Consider the following 17659-nt stretch of genomic DNA (forward strand, 5'->3'; position numbering starts at 1 on the left):
TGTTGTGCAGCGGGCACTACAGGGCCCTCTGCCCTGTCGGCAGACAACTGGTTCGAAGGCACCAACAAATATCGAAACTCCTCGCAACACTCTGCACTGTCGGTGCGTCCCCCCCGCACGAGAACATCAAGCAAACCCTGACGATGGGGTGCTATTTTTCGCGAGGATCGGACGGCCGAAGGACGTACCACTCCGGCGTTCAGCGCGTGATCTATTACCTTGGAACTGGGACTCCTTTTTGCCACAGTTGCGGTAACTGTGTTCAGAGCTTCGGTTGCCGGGGATTCCTGGGATTCTCAGGATCTTGCCCTTCCGTGTACCGGCGAGGCGGCTGCCTTTTGTGCCCGCCTACGTCCTGTGTATTCCGGGAACTGCAAATCACCTGAACAGCACCAGCTCGCTCGGGGAAGAGTCAAAGAGCTTTTTCTACGGCACTGGTCGGCAGGATCCTCACTGAACACGCCAAACCCCCTCACTTTCGTCTTACTCGTTGTTTGGCGCGAGCACTACCCGACGTGTGTTCGCGCGAGGGTCCACGGGAGAAGCATGCAAGGTCGTCAGTTCGGTTCATTTCACGACTTCTAAGAGCCGGGAGCTGTGTGGTTTGCTTCGCGTTCTTCTTCCGAGGTTTCCAATGGCTTCAAGGAGGGCTGGAGAGCCACATCATGAGGGGCCGCCGGAAGCGCTGCTCGATATTATCCAGAATTCCGTTGCATGCCTTGTCATCACGGATGTACAGAGAGACTTCTGTGAAGGGGGTGCCCTGGGCGGCGAAGGACGGAGAGAAATGGTGCTCAATATCAATAGACTGCGCTGCTGGAGAACCTTGTGTGGTGCCCAAGGAGAAAGCTCATGTTGTTCGGACAGTGAAGATTCTGCAGCCCTCCGTGTCGAAGATATTGCGGATGAGTTGTTCGAGCATGTTGTTATCACCCGGGACTGGCATCCGTACAATCACCTCTCTTTCGCTCGGAGTCATACGGTTTCATGTAATCCCGAAGCGTGCACTTGCGGAGATGAGGAAGAATCTGATTCCTTACGAGAACCACCCGCAACCGCAGCAATAACAAATGCTGTCCGTTCTCAAGGAACCGCGGATACCGACGTGTCTGTCACGGAGACCAAGAGCAAGAACAAGAGAAGCGATGTCTCCTCAGGCAGCAACACTTCTCATAGCCATGCTGACAGCTGTGAGGGTCCCGCCTCTGGTGTTGATATGCCCTCGGCGAGGAAGGGGGGGTTTCAGGAGGAACCGCTGCATCACGGCGAGACGAACGGTGTGGTGGAGGAGAGCATTCAGAACGGAGAACATGACGCGAGGACGCCACGCACTTCAAAACACCTAAGTCGGAACCAAGTTCGACGGAAACGAAGCGGTACCGTGCTAGATCTTTGGCCCGTGCACTGTGTCCAAAACACGCCAGGAGCAGAGCTCCACCCTGAGCTCCTCACGCTTCCTACGGATGTTCCTATCTACAAGGCTACCAATCGAGAAGTAAGCGTTTGTTAAGCGTGAGGTTCCTCCTTTACGAGGAGTTGCACCAAGAAGGCTGTGCTGATGCGTGGCCATACCAGAAGACTTTATTGACTGTAACTGACCGCGGTTCAATACTGAAGCGACTGCGTGGCTACTTTGTATGTGCGTGGTCTTTCATCTCGGACAATGAGAGTGACATTCCGTCCTTTATGACCACGTATGAATGATGGTGCCCATGTCCAGGCGACCCTCCGTGCGGACTCCCGCTGGCTATCCTTACTTTGGAGAGTAGTATTTTTCCATGTGGTGATGGTGTTTTCCGATGAAATAAACGTCTGTCTACGCTTACAGGCCAGCAGCTGAGGTGTAGTTGCGCTAGACTCAAAGTCACGTTTGCCTCTCAGGGGGGGCACGTATGTAACGCTAGCTGAAGAGTCTGTCAGTCTGTTTCGTCGGCACTCGCAAGTGAAGTACCTTTGGTCGGTGTGCTTACTGTAACGAGACCTCTCAGTGTACTGCTTTGCCACACCGCATCCGTCCTTCCGAAACAAGCGACTGGTTTCGCGCGCCGTTTCGATCTCTCCATCCGCGGCCTTCGGGTGTCTCAACTGCGCATATTGTTGCGCCGTCTGTGGACGGCGCCACAGGGCCCTATCCTGTGCGTTTGATGTAGCCACATTCTGATAAAGATGTTTTGAAGTTAATGACATTCGTGTTGAAGAAACGGTGGACGCGTTGCCTGGTGTGCAGTCGGCAGGAACGTATGAAATTATTAGAAAACCGACTAGCGGTGTAACAGTTGCGTTGTGACTGTAACTGTTTCGCTCTTGTAGGAGGAGAGTTACTCATGCTTCGGCAGCGGCATGAGCCAGACACCTTTGGCAGCTTTGCTACAGGAGTGGAAAGTCGAAACTGTATGCGTAGTCGGTCTCTGCATTGACTTCTGCGTCAGCGCCACTGCCTACGCGGCTCTGGAAGTTCCAGGTATCCGTACAGTCTGTGTTCTGACGGACTGCTCAAAGTCTGTTTTTGAAGAGAATACTCCCAAAGTCTCTGAGGCTATGCGAAACAAGGGTATCCGAGTCTGCACCACTGCAGAAATGTTCAGCAGAAAGGCTTGAAGAGCGGCGAAAAAGAAATTTAAGTGGAAGTGAAACATTCGTAGCGACGTCCAACTTTGTAAAGGGCCGCAGTTTCCAACGTTGTGAAGAGAAGGAAGTCCGAACGTATTTCTTACCGGAGAACATTGGTTTGGGAGGGGGGGTGCAGCTGCGGCTTCCATAGTATTTCTCAAGAAAAGCAGCGAGGTCTGGTCGCCTTGTGACCGCAGTCAGGACTGTGTAGTCCCGGAGCTGGTGGCAGTCGAAAATCTTTGTCGTACATTGCTGGAGAGAAAGTGCTTCGAGAGGGAGGGACGATGTGCTAAGAAATAGCTGTGCTTGCCGTTTTGTTGCCACTTTGTTGAGGAGCAGGCTTTTATGACTATCGAACGACCTGAAGTTTTCTCTCTCTCCCGCAGCTGAAGAAGACGCGCCTTGCGTTTGCGCTGCCCCACTGCACAGACTGCACTCATTATTGCCTGCTATTATTCTCGTATTATTCCTTTTTTCTTTGTACATTACGCTATCAGTTGATGTGTCCCACCATTGTTGCGGATAGTGAGAATCGACAACATAGCATGACAATACCGGGAGAAAAGCCCAACTTCAACGCAGGATGCGCTCTGGAGCGTGAACTCCCTGCCTTCCTTTACAAGTCCAGTTGTGACCGCGCAGCCGTTTATGGCACCTCCGTGAACCTCTCCATTGTGGAGGAGAGGAATTGCTGTCGTGCGGATGACCTCTGCAGTAGACACGTGAGTACGGGCGGGGCGTTGATCACGGGCGATCGAGCTACCCTCCGAGAGCAAGCGTACTAATAGTTCCAGTGCGACGAACTGGGTTTCAACTGCACGACAAGTTCGCGATCGGATGCATGTCACTGGACAGTGCATGACCCGTAGGAGGGGAGAAAACCGTGTTGAAACGGCCTCATATTGTGTCACGGAGCAGACAACGAGCTAACGGGTAGACTGTCTTCACTAGTCCGGCTGGACCGGGGGTCCTGCGCTCGTAGAATAACAACCCAGGGAGGAGCCACGCAAGCAACGACACCAGACCGGCATCAACGCTGTAGCACGTGTAGAGAGTCTCAAGGTGATACTCTCTCACCGAAGCAGCACTTTGTCCGAAACTGTGGTAGCAAGCTCTTCCGGTTCAGCGGTATACTTGTGAGATGTGGGAGTCGCGGGGCCCACGAACCCAGTTTGGACGTTAGTCCGCAAGGGCGGGATGGGTCTTCACAGACTTGCTGGGGGCAGAGCCAGACAAGAAGGCTCGTGTCGCTCGCTCGCGTATGAAGAAAGCCGGGGAATTTGGGGTCACTCTTCTGCGCTAATTTCGCCACGGGGGCCGCACACTTTTCCAAGGCTCCGTACTGCGCTCTAACGCCCTCGAAGATAGAAGGGGGTCTTCTATCGTAGCTTTTCATGGCAGATTCTCAGGACTGGTTCAGCGTGTTCTGTCCTTTTTCCGGGGCAGATGCTTGACTAGCCGATGGTGCAGTCGTCGTTCCAGGGGCTGTGGTGGCCTGGTTCCCTGCAACAAAAGCCGGCTTGCCCATAAGGGTGGGCGCGAGCCCTGTGAAGTCAATGCCGCCAGTGGTTGGCCTGTCATGCACATCTCCGGGCCGGCTACGGCATAGGTGTTGGTCCATGGCAGAACCTCCACTCACGTGTGGAGGCATGCAACGGGGCGGTTGCCCTCGCCACGCTGTCGAACGCGTGGCCAACTGTTGATGTTGCCGCATAAGAGCCAATTCATCTTCCAGCTTCTTCCGCTGCCGTGCCCGTAAGATAGAGCAGACCGCGAATAAAAGCAGCATGGTCCCGGAGGTCGCAACAAAAAGCAGTACGAACATGGCTAGCGGGCTGAGGCTGATGAACAACGGATCCCAAAACTCCGCTGGATGGGGTGCGCTCGCCGCCATGTCCCCCGGAGGAAAGAATCCGGAAGGGGCGGTGCCGAAGAACGGGGAAGTTAGAGGCGGGCTACCCTCGACGTCCAAGAAAGCACTGCGATCGACTGTTTCAGTATCGCCGGTGCGGTCTTGGACGTTTCTGATGTACACATGCGCTCCCGCTGGGCCAGGAAGTCTGCAGGAGGAAGAGCAGAGGCCAGAGACTGCAGCGCGCCCGAGGAAGCGGCGTAAGCGGCTAAACATCCAGGCTACCTTCGAGATGCCTGAGTTGCCCCTACCCTCTGGGCTCGCGAACTGCACCTCCCCGTACGTGGCTCACTTTGACAGGCTCACAATCTCTACGCTTCTACACGTTACTGTAGAGGCCTTGATACGGCCACCTACGTCCTTTGACCCGACGGAGCCTCTAGCTGGTCCGACTTTACAGCCAGGTGGAGGAGCACAGATAATAGGCTCACGCAGGGGTAGGCGACTCGCTCATCCCACTTGAGCGACCAATTTTTTACGAGGGATGTTCCCTACTGCTAAAGTTCCACACACTGGTGGTGTCAGGTACCTCGCGCATAGCCGCTGGAGCCTCCCCGAGCCGCTGACATGTGCTAACACACTCCACCTCAAGTCCTATTCCATATCCCTGAAGACAGTGGGCTATACGAATACCAAGTAGCCAACTGTACTCACTTGTGATGGACGGCGCCCGATTTGGCAGCCTTCATGTATAAGACCAGGTGCTCAGCCGTACTAATCCCGCCCCGTTAGCAGATTCGGTTCGACTGCTTGTGCCAGCGTGCACCTACAGACGGACGCGCACGGCAGGGAGTGCCAGTTAGTCCGATAGTCTTTCACTCGCGCACGACCCTGACGTAGCAGATGTCTCGCGCGTGGTTGTGTATACACCGCAGTAACCTTCACCAATGAAGTGGCTGACTAGTCTTACCTCAACACCCGTCCTTGCAGCGAAAGGACATCATCCATGATATCTGCTGCTCTTCGTCGAACCGGGGGCAGGGACTGTAGTGCTCGTTTTGGAGGCGCTGGTTGTTTCTGTTCAGAAGGCTGTGGGGATTTTGGAGGCTGCCGTACTGCCTGGTTTTTAGAAGACAGAGTGAGAATAAGAAGGCGGACTGGCAGCTGACGCTCTGTCAACTCTTCTGTTCCTTCCCTGTCGTCTGAACGGGGCCTTGGCGCGGTACGCGTGTCGTCAGCCAAGTGGCGCTCTTGCGGCCCTCTCTCAGGCGTTTGTTCGCTGTCGGCGACGGCAAGGGGGGCACTCTCTGCCCGGCGCGTGCCTCGGCCCTGGTCTGTGCCTGACACTCCGGGGTCTCTTTCCATCTTGGCCTTCGGGCTGATGATAGCTGTTTCATCCGGCACCCTGACATTCTTTTCTGGTGCCGTTAGTGATTCCGTTCCTGGATTATACTCCTCATTCAGTTGTTCGAGCACCACCGCGCCGATGGGAAGGCGAAGCTCCTTCGCTAAAGCCCGGAGCAGCGTCGCATAGAACAAGTTCCCGTCCCCCAGATTTATACGCCGCTGGAACGCCGACTGACTGCCAGTGTTGAAAGTGCTCGGGTGAGGGGATGGTAGCGAGTTCATTAGCACAGAGACATTGAGATCAGCAGTAATGACTGAAGGGTCTACGCACTCCCAGTTGGCCGAGTCGTTCAGTACGTTATCCTCTTTTTGAAGACCACCTGCAGCCCGTTCAAAACTGGAGTCGCATAGAGCGCGTTCTCTCACGAAAGCAGAGTGACTGAAGCATGGAGAGTCTCGTGCGGAGTCTTGCCGCAGGGGCTGCATGGAGAAAGACCTGAACCTTGGCAAAAGAAACACCAGCCGGGCTGCAGGGATTTGTGCCCAGCTAACACTCCCCCTGTACAGTGCTCAACGGAGGGTAGCACACTTGAGCGACATCTACTGGTCGTTCCTGGAGGTGTATACGATTCAGAGTGCCGTCAATTCAACCGGCTGACCATATGTCCCCAGCAGATTTCTTTGTGAGGAAAACACGCCAGACTGTAGCCCTGACAGATAGAAAGGGGTTTAGCGGGCTTCAGCGGGACACACTGGCAGAGAGACTGGGGGCTGGCCGCCTAGACCTGCTGCACAAACACAGGTACAGGGAGCTCTGTATATATCTAAAGTGAACGTAGCAGTCAGTGCCTACTTCCTACAAAGGTTGTCGCAAGGGCTCCACTCCCCTATGGCAACACCGCATATCCCTCTCAGGTCTGGTGGGATGAGCAGTAACGGCGCGCGGCTCCCCTTTCCGTCAAAAGCACTCATTGTCCCGTCTGCGAGGACAAGCATCCGCAGCCACTGTTGACTGGCTGAGGTGTCCCTCCCGGCTATTTCGGTCGGCATGCCAGCCGGGACGGCAGCTGCAGAGCAAATGAACAAGAAAGAAGAGCCGCCTAGTAAAGCCTTTCTTCGTACTGCGGGTTCGGCTTCACTATTGTCCATGCGCGCATCACTGTGCGTCTGCGCTAACAGCTGCGTGCCCAAAGAGATGTGCCAATCAATTCCCTGGCCAGCCGGCTGCTTCCTGCCCACACCGGCGCAGGCTTACCTGGTGCAGCGTGACTGGAATTTGTATGGGCAGGGCCTTCCGCCGTGTTGTTCCGAAGTAGTGTGGGTAGGACGTGACAGAGTGGAGGCATGAACCTGCACTGCGCCACCTCCATGGCCCCGGCAACTCCGCGGCACTGCGAAAACACACCGTCCGGCGGGAAAGTCCCGCTGGTCAAGGAGAAGAACCTGCAAAGGAAAAGCAGACAGGATCGCCGCCGGGTCAAGAATGTTCACAAACAAGATGTGCACGCTATCAACTCACAAGCAGTACTTTGGTTGTGTCCCCCAGAAACTCCTGTGAAACGGGGCAGGAGTGCACGTATCATAGGAGAAAGAGGTCTCTTGGTAATGCCTGTCATTCCCGCGGAGTATATCAAGGTGGCGCGATGAGATGGTCTTCGGGTGAAACTCCAGAATGAGTGGATAAATTGAGAGCACCTGATGAGCCGGAGACTTGCTAGGTAGAACCGTTCCAAGGGACGTGGAGTCCTTTGGAATCTAGAGTGTAGGCCTGTCCACGAAGACCGTGGGAGGTCTTTTAACGTGAGGGGAAGTAAATATCCAGTGACGAGTACCTTAGTAGAGCCGTTTGGTCGTACACGTGCCGTCCGTACTGCGACTACGTCTTCGTGTAATATATGGTGCAGGCTGAATGCTAGCACACTTGTAACCATGCCTGCGAGCTAACCGTGCAGACTGCCTGTGAACTGTAAGTCTGGGAGGCAACCGCTGGTCACAGCTCCCTCACAGATGCACCATTGGCAAAGTAGCTCGCGTGGTCCGTGGATCCAACCTACCCTGTTATTCTGCAGACGCGTGCACACTGCCCTTGCTGCCGGGCGGCCCTCAAAGAGTGCACAAGTCTACCGGCTTTAAACGGAGCCAGGTGCTTTTCGGTACTTTGAGAAACGACAGAATACTGCAGTTGTCGGAGACTACAGGTCAAGTATTCCAGATTGGTTCGGTGTATAACACGCCGACTTCGACGTCATTCGCAAGGATGCTGGAATCTGGGTAGGCTCACTGGAGAGGAAAATTACCTTCTAGAGTAGCAATCTGGTCCGCAGTCGCTCCAGATGCTCCACCGGCCCGGACAGACCCCCGAGCTAAGGAGGTGCTGGACGGTTTGAGCTGAAGGAGTGCCCCGCATGTGCTGCACTTCGTCTTTACCCTGCTCTGTTACTCGGTCCCCGGTCGCTGGCCCTTCTCCTGTGTCCTCGTCGTCATCCCACAAGGAGAAAATATTTTCGTACCCTGTGGAGTTTTGCTGGGCCATCAGCAGCTCCTCTTCTTCGTGCAGACCATATTGTTGTGCTGCTCCGGGTGGACGCAGGATGTCTAAGATTGACTGCAGGTGATTCGTTTCGCTTAACACGGCAGCGCACGCTTCATCGGAACACGCGGCAAAATGTGTTGCCCCTTCCGTCTCCTTGCATTCCCGGCCACGACCGTTCCGTTGGATGTACACCTGGAACACGCGAGTCTTATAACACCGGGCGGCGGGAGAACCGTCAGAGTAAATGGGAATATCATAGCGATCCCGGGGACCCGGCAATGGCACGAGGACGTGCCTCGCTGCCGTCTGCAGTGAAGCACTCTTACCGGCAGCACCAACACCAGCCTCCGCCCCCAGAGGGGGACTGGTGTCTTCCGTATCTTTCTCGCCTGGCGGGCCTGTGAGCGCAGCTCTCAAAGCTACTGAGTCAGCTGATACGGTAGAAGCGGGTGCCTGCTTGGCTATAGTGTGCTCGTCGAGCTTGGGGGGCCGAGTTAGCCGGGGGGCTATCCTGAATGTTTGCTTATGCTGCTCCAGTTGCTGCTGATGGTGAAGCTGCAGAAGAGGGTGGAAGGGGATGCAGGCGGACCAGTCACTCCATTCTCCGTAGCAGTCTTCATCAGCAGAATCTGCAGTTTCCCACGAATGCGCACATGCTCCGAGGTCATTCTCTCGCAAGGCTAACGGTGTGGTGTCTGGGTACGTTGTGTGCGCTTGCGCTTGTGTCTGCTTGAGGGTTGCTTGCAGAAGTCTGGCAAGACTCCGCGTGGACGCCCAGAGACAGTCAGCTGCACACCTTGCAGGGATCTGGTATGACAGTGTGAGATAGTTCGTCGCAATTAGTTACCAGTTGATGTTTTTGTCCGTTTATTGCTGCTAGTAGATGAAGTACAGCCTTACGGTCCCAGGTGATGAACTCGGTGTGCGGCTCGCCCGGTCGTGTCGTGGATTGCAGGTTGGTAGCCACTCACATATGCTGAGGTGCGGTGGAACGGTGTCGCTGTAGGAGAAGCATACACCTTCTTGCACTTCTGGCTGTGAGTCTAGTCCAGAGGGTATATCCATTCTTGCGTTGCCACTCCTGCGATCTGCTCCGGGAGCTTCAGTGGCAAGCGGGCCAGACCTGCCAGGGCTGTCGGCGCGTGATACGTTATGAAGTCCAGTGCGGGGCACGGTTGCAATGACTCCTCCATCAGCCCTAGACATTCGATCATGAGATGCTTCAGCAGGGAGACCTCCGCGAGCAGAGTTGTTAGAAGTCGTGACACCTCCCTGTTCGGTGCTCTGCATAGCGTCCTCTCGTTCTTCGCTGGCGCTAGCCTTCGCGTTGCTGTGTTCAGGTTGGCTACCAACCGAATCGTTTCTTTCGGCGCTGCTACTGAGCCTTTCCTGCTGTTGGGAGTCCTTCGATTGAAGATTTAGAGCCTGGCCGCCATGCGGCCCCTGCTGGCTAGTCGTTTCCCGCTTCATTCCCACTGCTGAGGAGAGCTCAACCATTTCACTCCCAGTGGCCTGCAGCCTGCGTTGCTTCTCTTCATGTTGAAAACCTTTCATATCACCATGATTGTGCGGTAGATGCTCGTCTCTTGGCTTCTTGTCCGACTGTGTGACGGGATTTGGGCTCGGGTTCCTGTGCACAACGCTCGCGTAGCAGGCGGGTCCGTAGGCGCCGCCAGTTGCCTTCCAGGTCGCCCCAGGGCACCCACGTGTGATCTGTCCGGAATCAGGATGGAGGAAAGAACTGCAGTTCTGGCAATCGTCGTCCGTGCAGAGATTTACCAAGTCAGCTGAAAACGAAATGGAAAGAGCGAGTAACAACATGCGACTCACAAAGACCGCAAGTAACGGCTTCCCGGTTTGTGCTTCTTATGCTGCAGCCTCCCAGGCTTCATGCTCCGAACTGTGGCTGTGCCTCGAGCCCCCCCAGCCACCGGACGAAAGCGGGAAAAAGGTGTTGTCTCTTCTCTCAAGGCAGCCAAGAATCCCACGGATTTCAGTTGTAAAGAAGTTCAACAGGGCCCTGATGGGACATGAGCTTCCCGTGCAGCTCAACCGGGGCCAGAAACCTACTGCTTAGAGGAAGCGGCGGGTCTGTGGGATCGAATCCGGAGCCTTGTCCACGCCAGCCCGTGCAGAATATGCGATGCTTTTCGGCAAAAGGCGACTCACAACCGTGGTCTGATAGAAGCACACGCACTGTCACAGTGGAGCTAACAGTATGAGTCCAAAGGTGCGACACAGTGTTTAATCGCTCCTTCCTGCCACAGCCAGGCGATCGCCCTCCAAGACGGACGGAGGTCTACGAAAATCGCGTGCTCACCTACAACGAAACAAGCACCCACATGCTCTTGCCGCATTCCCCAAACTCCTTCCTTGTCGTACTGGAACAGGCATCTGAAAGGGCAAATGAGCACCAACAAGTCTCTCAAGGAGGAGTTCTGGATCTCGTCTGGCAACTAGGAGAAAGTATGGCGTGATCTCTCCATTAGGGGCCCCAGGCGAACAAGCAGTCGATACATCGTTCCAGAACTGAAGCTGACTGCGTATCCAGGCTAAGACTGAGGTTGCCACTGCTCATTCCTGCGAGGCTGATGCATCGCGCCTGTTTGGCTCGACACTACGGACCGACCAAGCTGCTCAACGAAGAGACCCCGCTCTGATCTTTGCACGACTCAACGGTGGAGTTGCCACTGCGGAGACAGAGAGACATGGTGTGCCCCTCAGAAGAACAAGCGTGCAGCTACGCTATTCCTGCAATGGAAGCTCAAGAGATATTTTTGCACTCATGCAGATGGCGACGTGCCTCAGCACTTTTCGCGGTCGTTGTCCGTGGGGTGTCGTGTCCTGCTCTCCTGTCGTTCCTCCGTCGCTTTTTCCGGTCCGTTGATGTGGGCTCCTCCACCCGCAGGTTACGGCACAGCGTACGTTAACAAGTCCTTCGTGATCACAGTGCTCTTCATCAAAGAGAGAGTACTGCGACGTAAGCCACGAGCCCTTGCCGTCGGTCCGCGTTTGTGTGCCTGTGAAAAAGGGAAGAAGAGCCCTGTGTCAGGCAGTGCATCCCCTTGTTCCCAGAGACGCAACCTCTCGACCACCGGCCTCGACACTTTACCAGCGGCTCCACCTGCGTGTGGCACGAGACCACCACTCCACCCGCTTCCTCGCCCTTTTCTCCTGGCAGTTGCATATGGGAGACACTCCCAGGTTAAAATCAGAAGCCTGACTGCGTGCCGTCAGCATGGGCAGGCCGAAATCAGCCAGTCCATTTTTCTCAGCCCCCCTGTCTGGCGTCTTAGTTGCTGCTACAGCAGCTTGCTCGAAAAGTGGCTGGCTCGATCACAACGACACTGAAGAGCCCTGCTTACCCGCGGGGTCTTCTGTGTCACCTGTCTCCGGGCAGCCTTCCAGCAGCACTGACAGTGGTGGTAAAGGCGGCAAGGAAGAAGACGGACTTCGTCTTTCGTCGAAACCTGATGGCCGAGTAGAGCTTAAGCCGCCCGTACCACTGATGGCCGACTTTTCAGAGGACCCAGGAGTGTGGCTGTCCAAGGCAGCTGCCGCCGGCCCGCCTGGGTCAGATGTTCCGCTATGGAGGCCTGCGGCTGAAGAAACTGTGCTGTTACTGCTACGCACCGGCTCGATGCTGCTCCTTAAAGATGCCGCCGATATGTCGAGATGCGGCACTTGCTTCCGTACACATGAAAGGTCGATGACAAGGAGCCACCGGTAACGCCCGAGTGGTACGATCTGACGACAAGCTGACAAAATGCCACTTCGAACAGACCAGCGCACCACACCCAAGAAGAAAGAAGGTCGGCTGCGCGCAGACAATGCCCTCGGTCCCTCTGTACTGCATGTGCCTTTCCGAGAGGCAGGCTTTCGGATTCCTGGCTTTGGGTTTGTGCAAATACTTACGGATACAAGCGGAGAGAACCCGCAGGTGGAAGCAACCAGGGGTTACTGAAAACTGTGGTGCCAGTGGCTACAGCTCACGAGTCGCGTGCAAGACATTGCGCTCGAGTACGTCAGCTGCCGATCGGCACCTACCTCGTCATGTACCAGTAGTCAGACGGTGATGTGTGGCAGTCGCCATGCGGAAAGCGGCACGTGAACTCCTTGTCCACGACAATGAGAGGGTTGCCTTCCGGTTGGTTATTGTGGTCGGCCTCTCTGCCAGGACCTGTCCTGGGCAACCTGCCTCCTATCGCCTCTGATAGGTCGACGTGTTCGCGAGGCGCCAGAGTTTCGTGAGTTCCGACTTGGTCCGAACTGGACGGTGCCTTAGTCGTCGAGCTAGTGATGCTTCCCGGACCACCCAAGTTTGTAGCCGAGGTGGTCCCAGGGCCAAAACTACTGTCATTCATGTCCTTCGACTTCGTGTGCTTTGTTGTCGAGACTTCAGAGGAGCTGTCCTGTGGCGTACGGCTGTCCACGCCGCTATGCGACGGTTTGCCGCCATTGTTGGTGTCTTCCACAGCAACCCTGCTAAGCTCCGGAGCCTGTGGCATTGAAGAGACTGTAAACGTGCAAGAACAAAAAAAGGCGTATGCCATGGTTCACAAGGAANNNNAAGGAAACGGCAACGCACTCGACAACTCGTGGGAAGCGAGCACACACTGGTTTGTGTTCGGTCGGCTAGGAGTACTGAACCTGGCGCAGTTTGGGAATTCATCAGTAGTGGGCAAAAACAGAGAATCAGCCTTCCCTTCATGACCGGCATCCCTCGCAGGCAGACCAAGCGCCTCGCCGGACAGTTTGGCCGCACCGAAACAACCAATCTCAGTTCGTGGTGCGAGTCGAAAGCGGGCCAGCGCGGGCGCTAATGCCGTTTCGTTACCAGCTCGGTGGGTCGCCGGCCTGGCCGGGAGCACAGCTGAAGTGTCCCTGCCTCTCAACGGAAGACGCGATGGGTGCCTGACAGCTCCTTCGAGGACAGAGACCGGAAACAACGGCGTTGGTGCCGAGAACAGCCGGCCTTGAGTGCGTTGTGCTCATCCCAAGCGTGTATGGGGAGGACGTTGGCTCCCCTGTCAGACTGCTTCCGACAACAAATGGAGACGAAGGACACTATACCTGCCTCGCCGGTTGTCTCGGGGCCCATGTGCTGTCTCGGCTGCCCTAGCCTAGAAACCGGGGCGTCCTCTCCGATAGCGGGTATCTCAGAGGGGACAGCTGAGGGATCATGTTGAGAGCGAGCCATGCGAAGCCCAGGGCCGGCATACGACGGGTGTAGAGTGTCACCTGTTTTACCCAGTTCTGCGGATCCGAAAAGTTCAGGGGCGCCCGCCGGCTCCGAGACAGAAGAGAGGCCGGCGTTTGAGAAGCGGGCAGCCCCGACTGGAGGACTGATCGCGAACAAGATCAGAATGGTCCCGAGTGTGTGCCACCGGCGACCATCTGCCTTCCCGGCTCGACATGACTGGCGCAGGTATTGAGGCACGAGCCTAGCCAACTGAGAAGCGGCACCTGCACCCATTTCGCCGGACAGCCGAAAAAAGATGAGTTGACGTAGCCCAGGGTCTGCTACGTCAGTTGTCGCGGTGCCTGCCGATACTGCCTCTACTTAGCCGAGGCGTACGACCAGTCAATCGCATGGAATATTGGACTGGATACACTGTCAAGCGACAAAAGCAGCCGAACGAGCTTCACAGTAAGCCGCCGGCTGGTAGCGGTGAGACAAGACCACTCCAGCTGAGTTGAGACCCCATATGGTTCATACAGAGTTGACCCACTCCACCAAAACTGAACCTTCAAACAATCTGCTCAATAAATGAACCACGGACGACTAGCGGACAATCCAAAGCTGAACGTCTCTCTTCGCACTTCGGAAAGCCTGAACCATCGTACTGACATTGGCAGACAACCACCGACCTGTAGGGAGCACACGGTGCATCAGTCCAGGAAAAACAAAAAATGCCTCTTCCCTTTCACTTCGTGGCCGGCATCCTAAACAGCCCGCCGCCTTGGTATGGCTCTTACAAACCTCAGCGTCGGAGCGGGAAGAGGACGACAGCTAAACCATGATTCCTGTGCTGGGACTTTCGGACAAGAGCGGGCCATGGGAGGGGAATGGCATGCAATGAGGTACCGAAGCTTCAGTAAATACCCTTCGAATGGGCTTGTGAACCGGCTTGGCTCGGCCAACAAAACTACGGGGTGACAGCTGGAGCCTACCATGCACTAGTGGTGCCTCGGAAGGTCCGCGCGACAGTTGGGATCTGAACGCTAGAGTTTACAAGCTGAATGACCCGCTGCCAGCACCCTCAATCTGGCGGGACAAGGTGCAGCTTATGGGGGGTCCGCTGCGCATGTGGGATCTCGGGTACCCGGGTCCGAACTACCGCAGGAGTTATTAATGTCTAGGTCCAAGCCGCAGCTTTGTTTCCTGGTACTTTGCGAAAACGGCGTCACAAAGCATCATGGTGTGGTCTTGGCACAGAGTCTGCTACAGTAACGCGCAAGAAGACGTTGCGATCAGGTGACACTGCATTGTATGTCAATGAAAAGGAACTGACAACACCTCTCGGAGCGAGAACGTTCCCCGGACAGGTACACGAGAACAGACCAGCGGGCGCACAGCGCACTGCTCATTTGAATCCCTCACAGGGGCAGTTCCCATTATCTCTCACATTTCAGGAAGAGCGACAGCTACTGGCTGCACTCCTACAACAACGTTCGCCGCTCCAGCGCCCGGCATTCCATCTCTCACATCCCAGGAAGAGCGACAGCTACTGGCTGCACTCCTCCAACAACGTTCGCCGCTCCAGCCCCCGGCATTCCAAGCGCTGCTGCAGACACCCCGCCTGCTAACACAGGGCCAGCAGCGCCAGTTATGACTGGAGCTCCCCCCTGGGAGGCAAGAAGAGGAGCCGCGGCGTAGCCTCCATAGCCCTGGGGAAACATAGCCTCAGTCCCAACCAAGGGATACCCATAACCGAAGAAAGGCCGGTAGTAGTACGGGAAGGTTACTGCAAGCAAGCAAGCAAGAAATCCGGAGCATAGCAATGTGAGACTTTCTGGCACACTTTGGAGCAAGCTGAACGGTGCGACGCAGCCTCCACCAAGACAGACTCTTACCTGACATACCACCGCACCCGTAGCGGCAGTACGCGTCCATGAAGCTTGTCGGCGGCCCTTGCGGTTGAGGAGGAGGTCCGTTTGGCAGGAAAACGGGAGCGAAGCCTGTTTCTTTTGGCTTCTTAAACATTCCGCCCTCCGGCTTGGGTTCAAGGCGTCGGCCATCCAGAAATTGCGTTTTCACTGGTTCGGGCTTTGTAGTTGGCCCCTGCAGTTCGTGAACTCTGACCATCGAGTGGACTACGGATCCGCTGGAGTCATGCAGTGTTGCGCTTTCGTGGGTGATCACGCATCTGTAGCCACCTGACAACTGGACTGTTGTGACGGAGGTATAGTCTCCTGGAGCGTTGTTGAGTCCCAACTTCGATGTGCGTCGAGTGAGCCCTGTAACCTCAAAAGCCATTTCTGTCGCGTCTCCTGCAACCTCTTCACCCCACCTGAGTGTCAAAAGCCCCATGCGGTGAATCCCCAAGAGCGGCATATGGGCGAGATCCCACAAAGAAACAAACGACTGTTGGTCAGCAGGAGGTGCGACGTGTTCCCGCCCAGTTGGGGACTCGAGGGCTACAGACGGCTGCTTGTCTCCAGATATAGCAGTTCCTCCGCCAGGACCAAGAACTGATCCGTGTTGAATTCCCGAAGGCGAGGTGAGCGCTAAGACACAAACGAGACACAACGGCAGACAAATTGCCCTGGCGGCGACACAGGACTCCTATCAGGACAGCGGTACGTCCTCGAACCAAGGAGCTCCGGCAACGAGGAACTTGATTTTTCTACTAGGCGGTAGATGGCAAGACGGAGAAGAACAGTGCACTGCTTGCCCGAGTGCTGCCGAGTGAAGAGCCGCTGCTACTCGGACTCGACCTGACCAGACGTGCTGTCCGTAGAGGGCTCGAGTACAGAAGGAAAATAAACCCACATGCACGGCTTGCAGTCGATTTCATGGCTGCTCAGGCAAGATCATCTGCCTCGACTTACAGGTTACGAGGATGTACGTCGCCAGACAGCAGAAGCAGACTGCAGAGAAGACGGCGCATGTAGCCGAGAATGCCTCCACTTTACTGATTCTTCTGCTGTCTGTTACCTGAGCATTCGAGACAAGAAAACATAGCCCGCAATTGTATGTGACGCTCAACAAACTTGTGACGCTCTCAGGAGCTGCCCTGTCTGCTAGGGTATAGTAGGCCGGTTAATCGCTGTTTCCGCGTCTATACGAAAGCCAGAGTATAACCAACCGTCAGGCCGTGAGCCGCTATTTTTCATTTGCCGGATCCATCAGTTGAAATGGCACATAGAAACAGTTCCGCTTACAAGATGCCCTGCTGCATACTCCCGAAGCTCATCTCCGCGAACACCGGTTTGCGTCCGCGTGTGCAGCCCGAGCACTGCGCCGTGGCCCGGAAAAGTCCTGTCCTGCGCCGACGAGCTAGCTTCCGCTTTCATGTTGCTGACAGTGGGACGCGTCAACGAAAAACTGCCACGAGTCCCAAGGGCTACCTGTGATTTCCGGTCGGCGAGCGGCCAAGTCGGAAGCCAGTGCGAGGACGCAGTAAGAACGGGAAATAGAGCGATTTTCACGGCGAAAGCTGCAGACGGCAGAGCACGTGTTCGAGAAGTTGCCGTGGATATAGTATTTCAACAGTTCTGATGGTGTAGGGTAGGCCTCCCCGATCCCTCGAGCACTCGCGGCCGGCACACCTTTGTGCTCTGTTGCTCAAATCAGGACGGTAGCACGTGCGGCCCTGATCTCCGGAGGCGGGATTTTTTAAGGATGGAAGATGCCGGGATGCGCAGTGTGGCGGCTTAGCCTTTAGACGCTGAAAGACAAGCTCAAGCTCCTCAGAAGCCAATGTCGGTCTTGCCAGCATCAGGACAAGCGGTTTCAACGTCGAGGTGACGGAAGCTGAGCGGTGCTGTAGCGAGCAATTCGGTGACACCAGTTTAGCGTCGCCTAGGCCTTGCTGAGCATATGGGGCCGCGCAACTGTTTATGTCTGTTCTCGTGGCTAGCTGAGCCTTGCGGTTCTGCTCTAATCTCGCGGCGACGACCTGGCTCGCGAGTCACTGATGTATGCTGCGTGCATGATCCCGGGTGCGGTTGACCGTGGCCCCCCATTCTATGCCCTTGCTGCTTCGTGATCTAGCCGTCAGTCCTCACCTGTAAATCATCGTTCAGGTGAGCGTCGACGTCTAACAAAGTATGGCCAGCTAGTAGCTTTTGTCATAAGTCGAGCGCGGTGC

At 55.7% G+C, this 17659-nt stretch overlaps 3 protein-coding genes across 3 annotated transcripts; 1 reads left to right on the plus strand and 2 right to left on the minus strand.

Moving 5' to 3' along the window:
* Positions 1-40: 40 nt before the first annotated feature.
* CSUI_004296 (nicotinamidase) lies at positions 41-3268 on the plus strand. The gene is made up of 2 exons (XM_068064489.1): positions 41-1495; positions 2311-3268. Exons 1-2 carry the CDS (start codon positions 635-637, stop codon positions 2596-2598), a joined length of 1149 nt encoding a protein of 382 aa, XP_067923530.1. The 5' UTR covers positions 41-634; the 3' UTR covers positions 2599-3268.
* Positions 3269-3378: 110 nt separating this feature from the next.
* Positions 3379-13808, minus strand: CSUI_004297 (uncharacterized protein). Its single transcript, XM_068064490.1, has 12 exons — positions 13416-13808; positions 12390-12858; positions 11708-12114; positions 11154-11362; positions 10685-10736; positions 10413-10520; positions 9314-10129; positions 8107-8971; positions 7065-7252; positions 6663-6876; positions 5433-6305; positions 3379-4670 (listed from the first exon to the last, which is right to left on the minus strand). The coding sequence occupies exons 1-12, from the start codon at positions 13540-13542 to the stop codon at positions 4016-4018; spliced, it is 4983 nt and encodes a 1660-aa protein (XP_067923531.1). The 5' UTR covers positions 13543-13808; the 3' UTR covers positions 3379-4015.
* Positions 13809-15047: 1239 nt separating this feature from the next.
* Positions 15048-16862, minus strand: CSUI_004298 (uncharacterized protein; the record flags this gene model as incomplete). The annotated part of the gene is made up of 4 exons (XM_068064491.1): positions 15048-15310; positions 15420-16073; positions 16398-16503; positions 16731-16862. 4 exons carry the CDS (start codon positions 16860-16862, stop codon positions 15048-15050), a joined length of 1155 nt encoding a protein of 384 aa, XP_067923532.1.
* Between the last annotated feature and the right edge of the window lie 797 nt (positions 16863-17659).

The sequence above is a fragment of the Cystoisospora suis genome, assembly GCF_002600585.1.
Source record: "Cystoisospora suis strain Wien I chromosome Unknown contig_1980, whole genome shotgun sequence".
Lineage (NCBI taxonomy): Eukaryota > Apicomplexa > Conoidasida > Eucoccidiorida > Sarcocystidae > Cystoisospora > Cystoisospora suis.

Excerpts from the sequence above, each read along its gene's own strand:
- CSUI_004296 (XM_068064489.1), top strand. The coding sequence starts at position 635 with ATGGCTTCAAGGAGGGCTGGAGAGCCACATCATGAGGGGCCGCCGGAA. Across the intron at positions 1,496-2,310 it reads ACAAGGCTACCAATCGAGAA|GAGGAGAGTTACTCATGCTT; the intron begins GTAAGCGTTTGT and ends TCGCTCTTGTAG.
- CSUI_004297 (XM_068064490.1), bottom strand. The coding sequence starts at position 13,542 with ATGGCTCGCTCTCAACATGATCCCTCAGCTGTCCCCTCTGAGATACCC. Across the intron at positions 10,130-10,412 it reads CCCGCCGCTTCCTCTAAGCA|CTGACTTGGTAAATCTCTGC; the intron begins GTAGGTTTCTGG and ends TTTCGTTTTCAG. Across the intron at positions 7,253-8,106 it reads CCAGATTGCTACTCTAGAAG|GTTCTTCTCCTTGACCAGCG; the intron begins GTAATTTTCCTC and ends TTTCCTTTGCAG.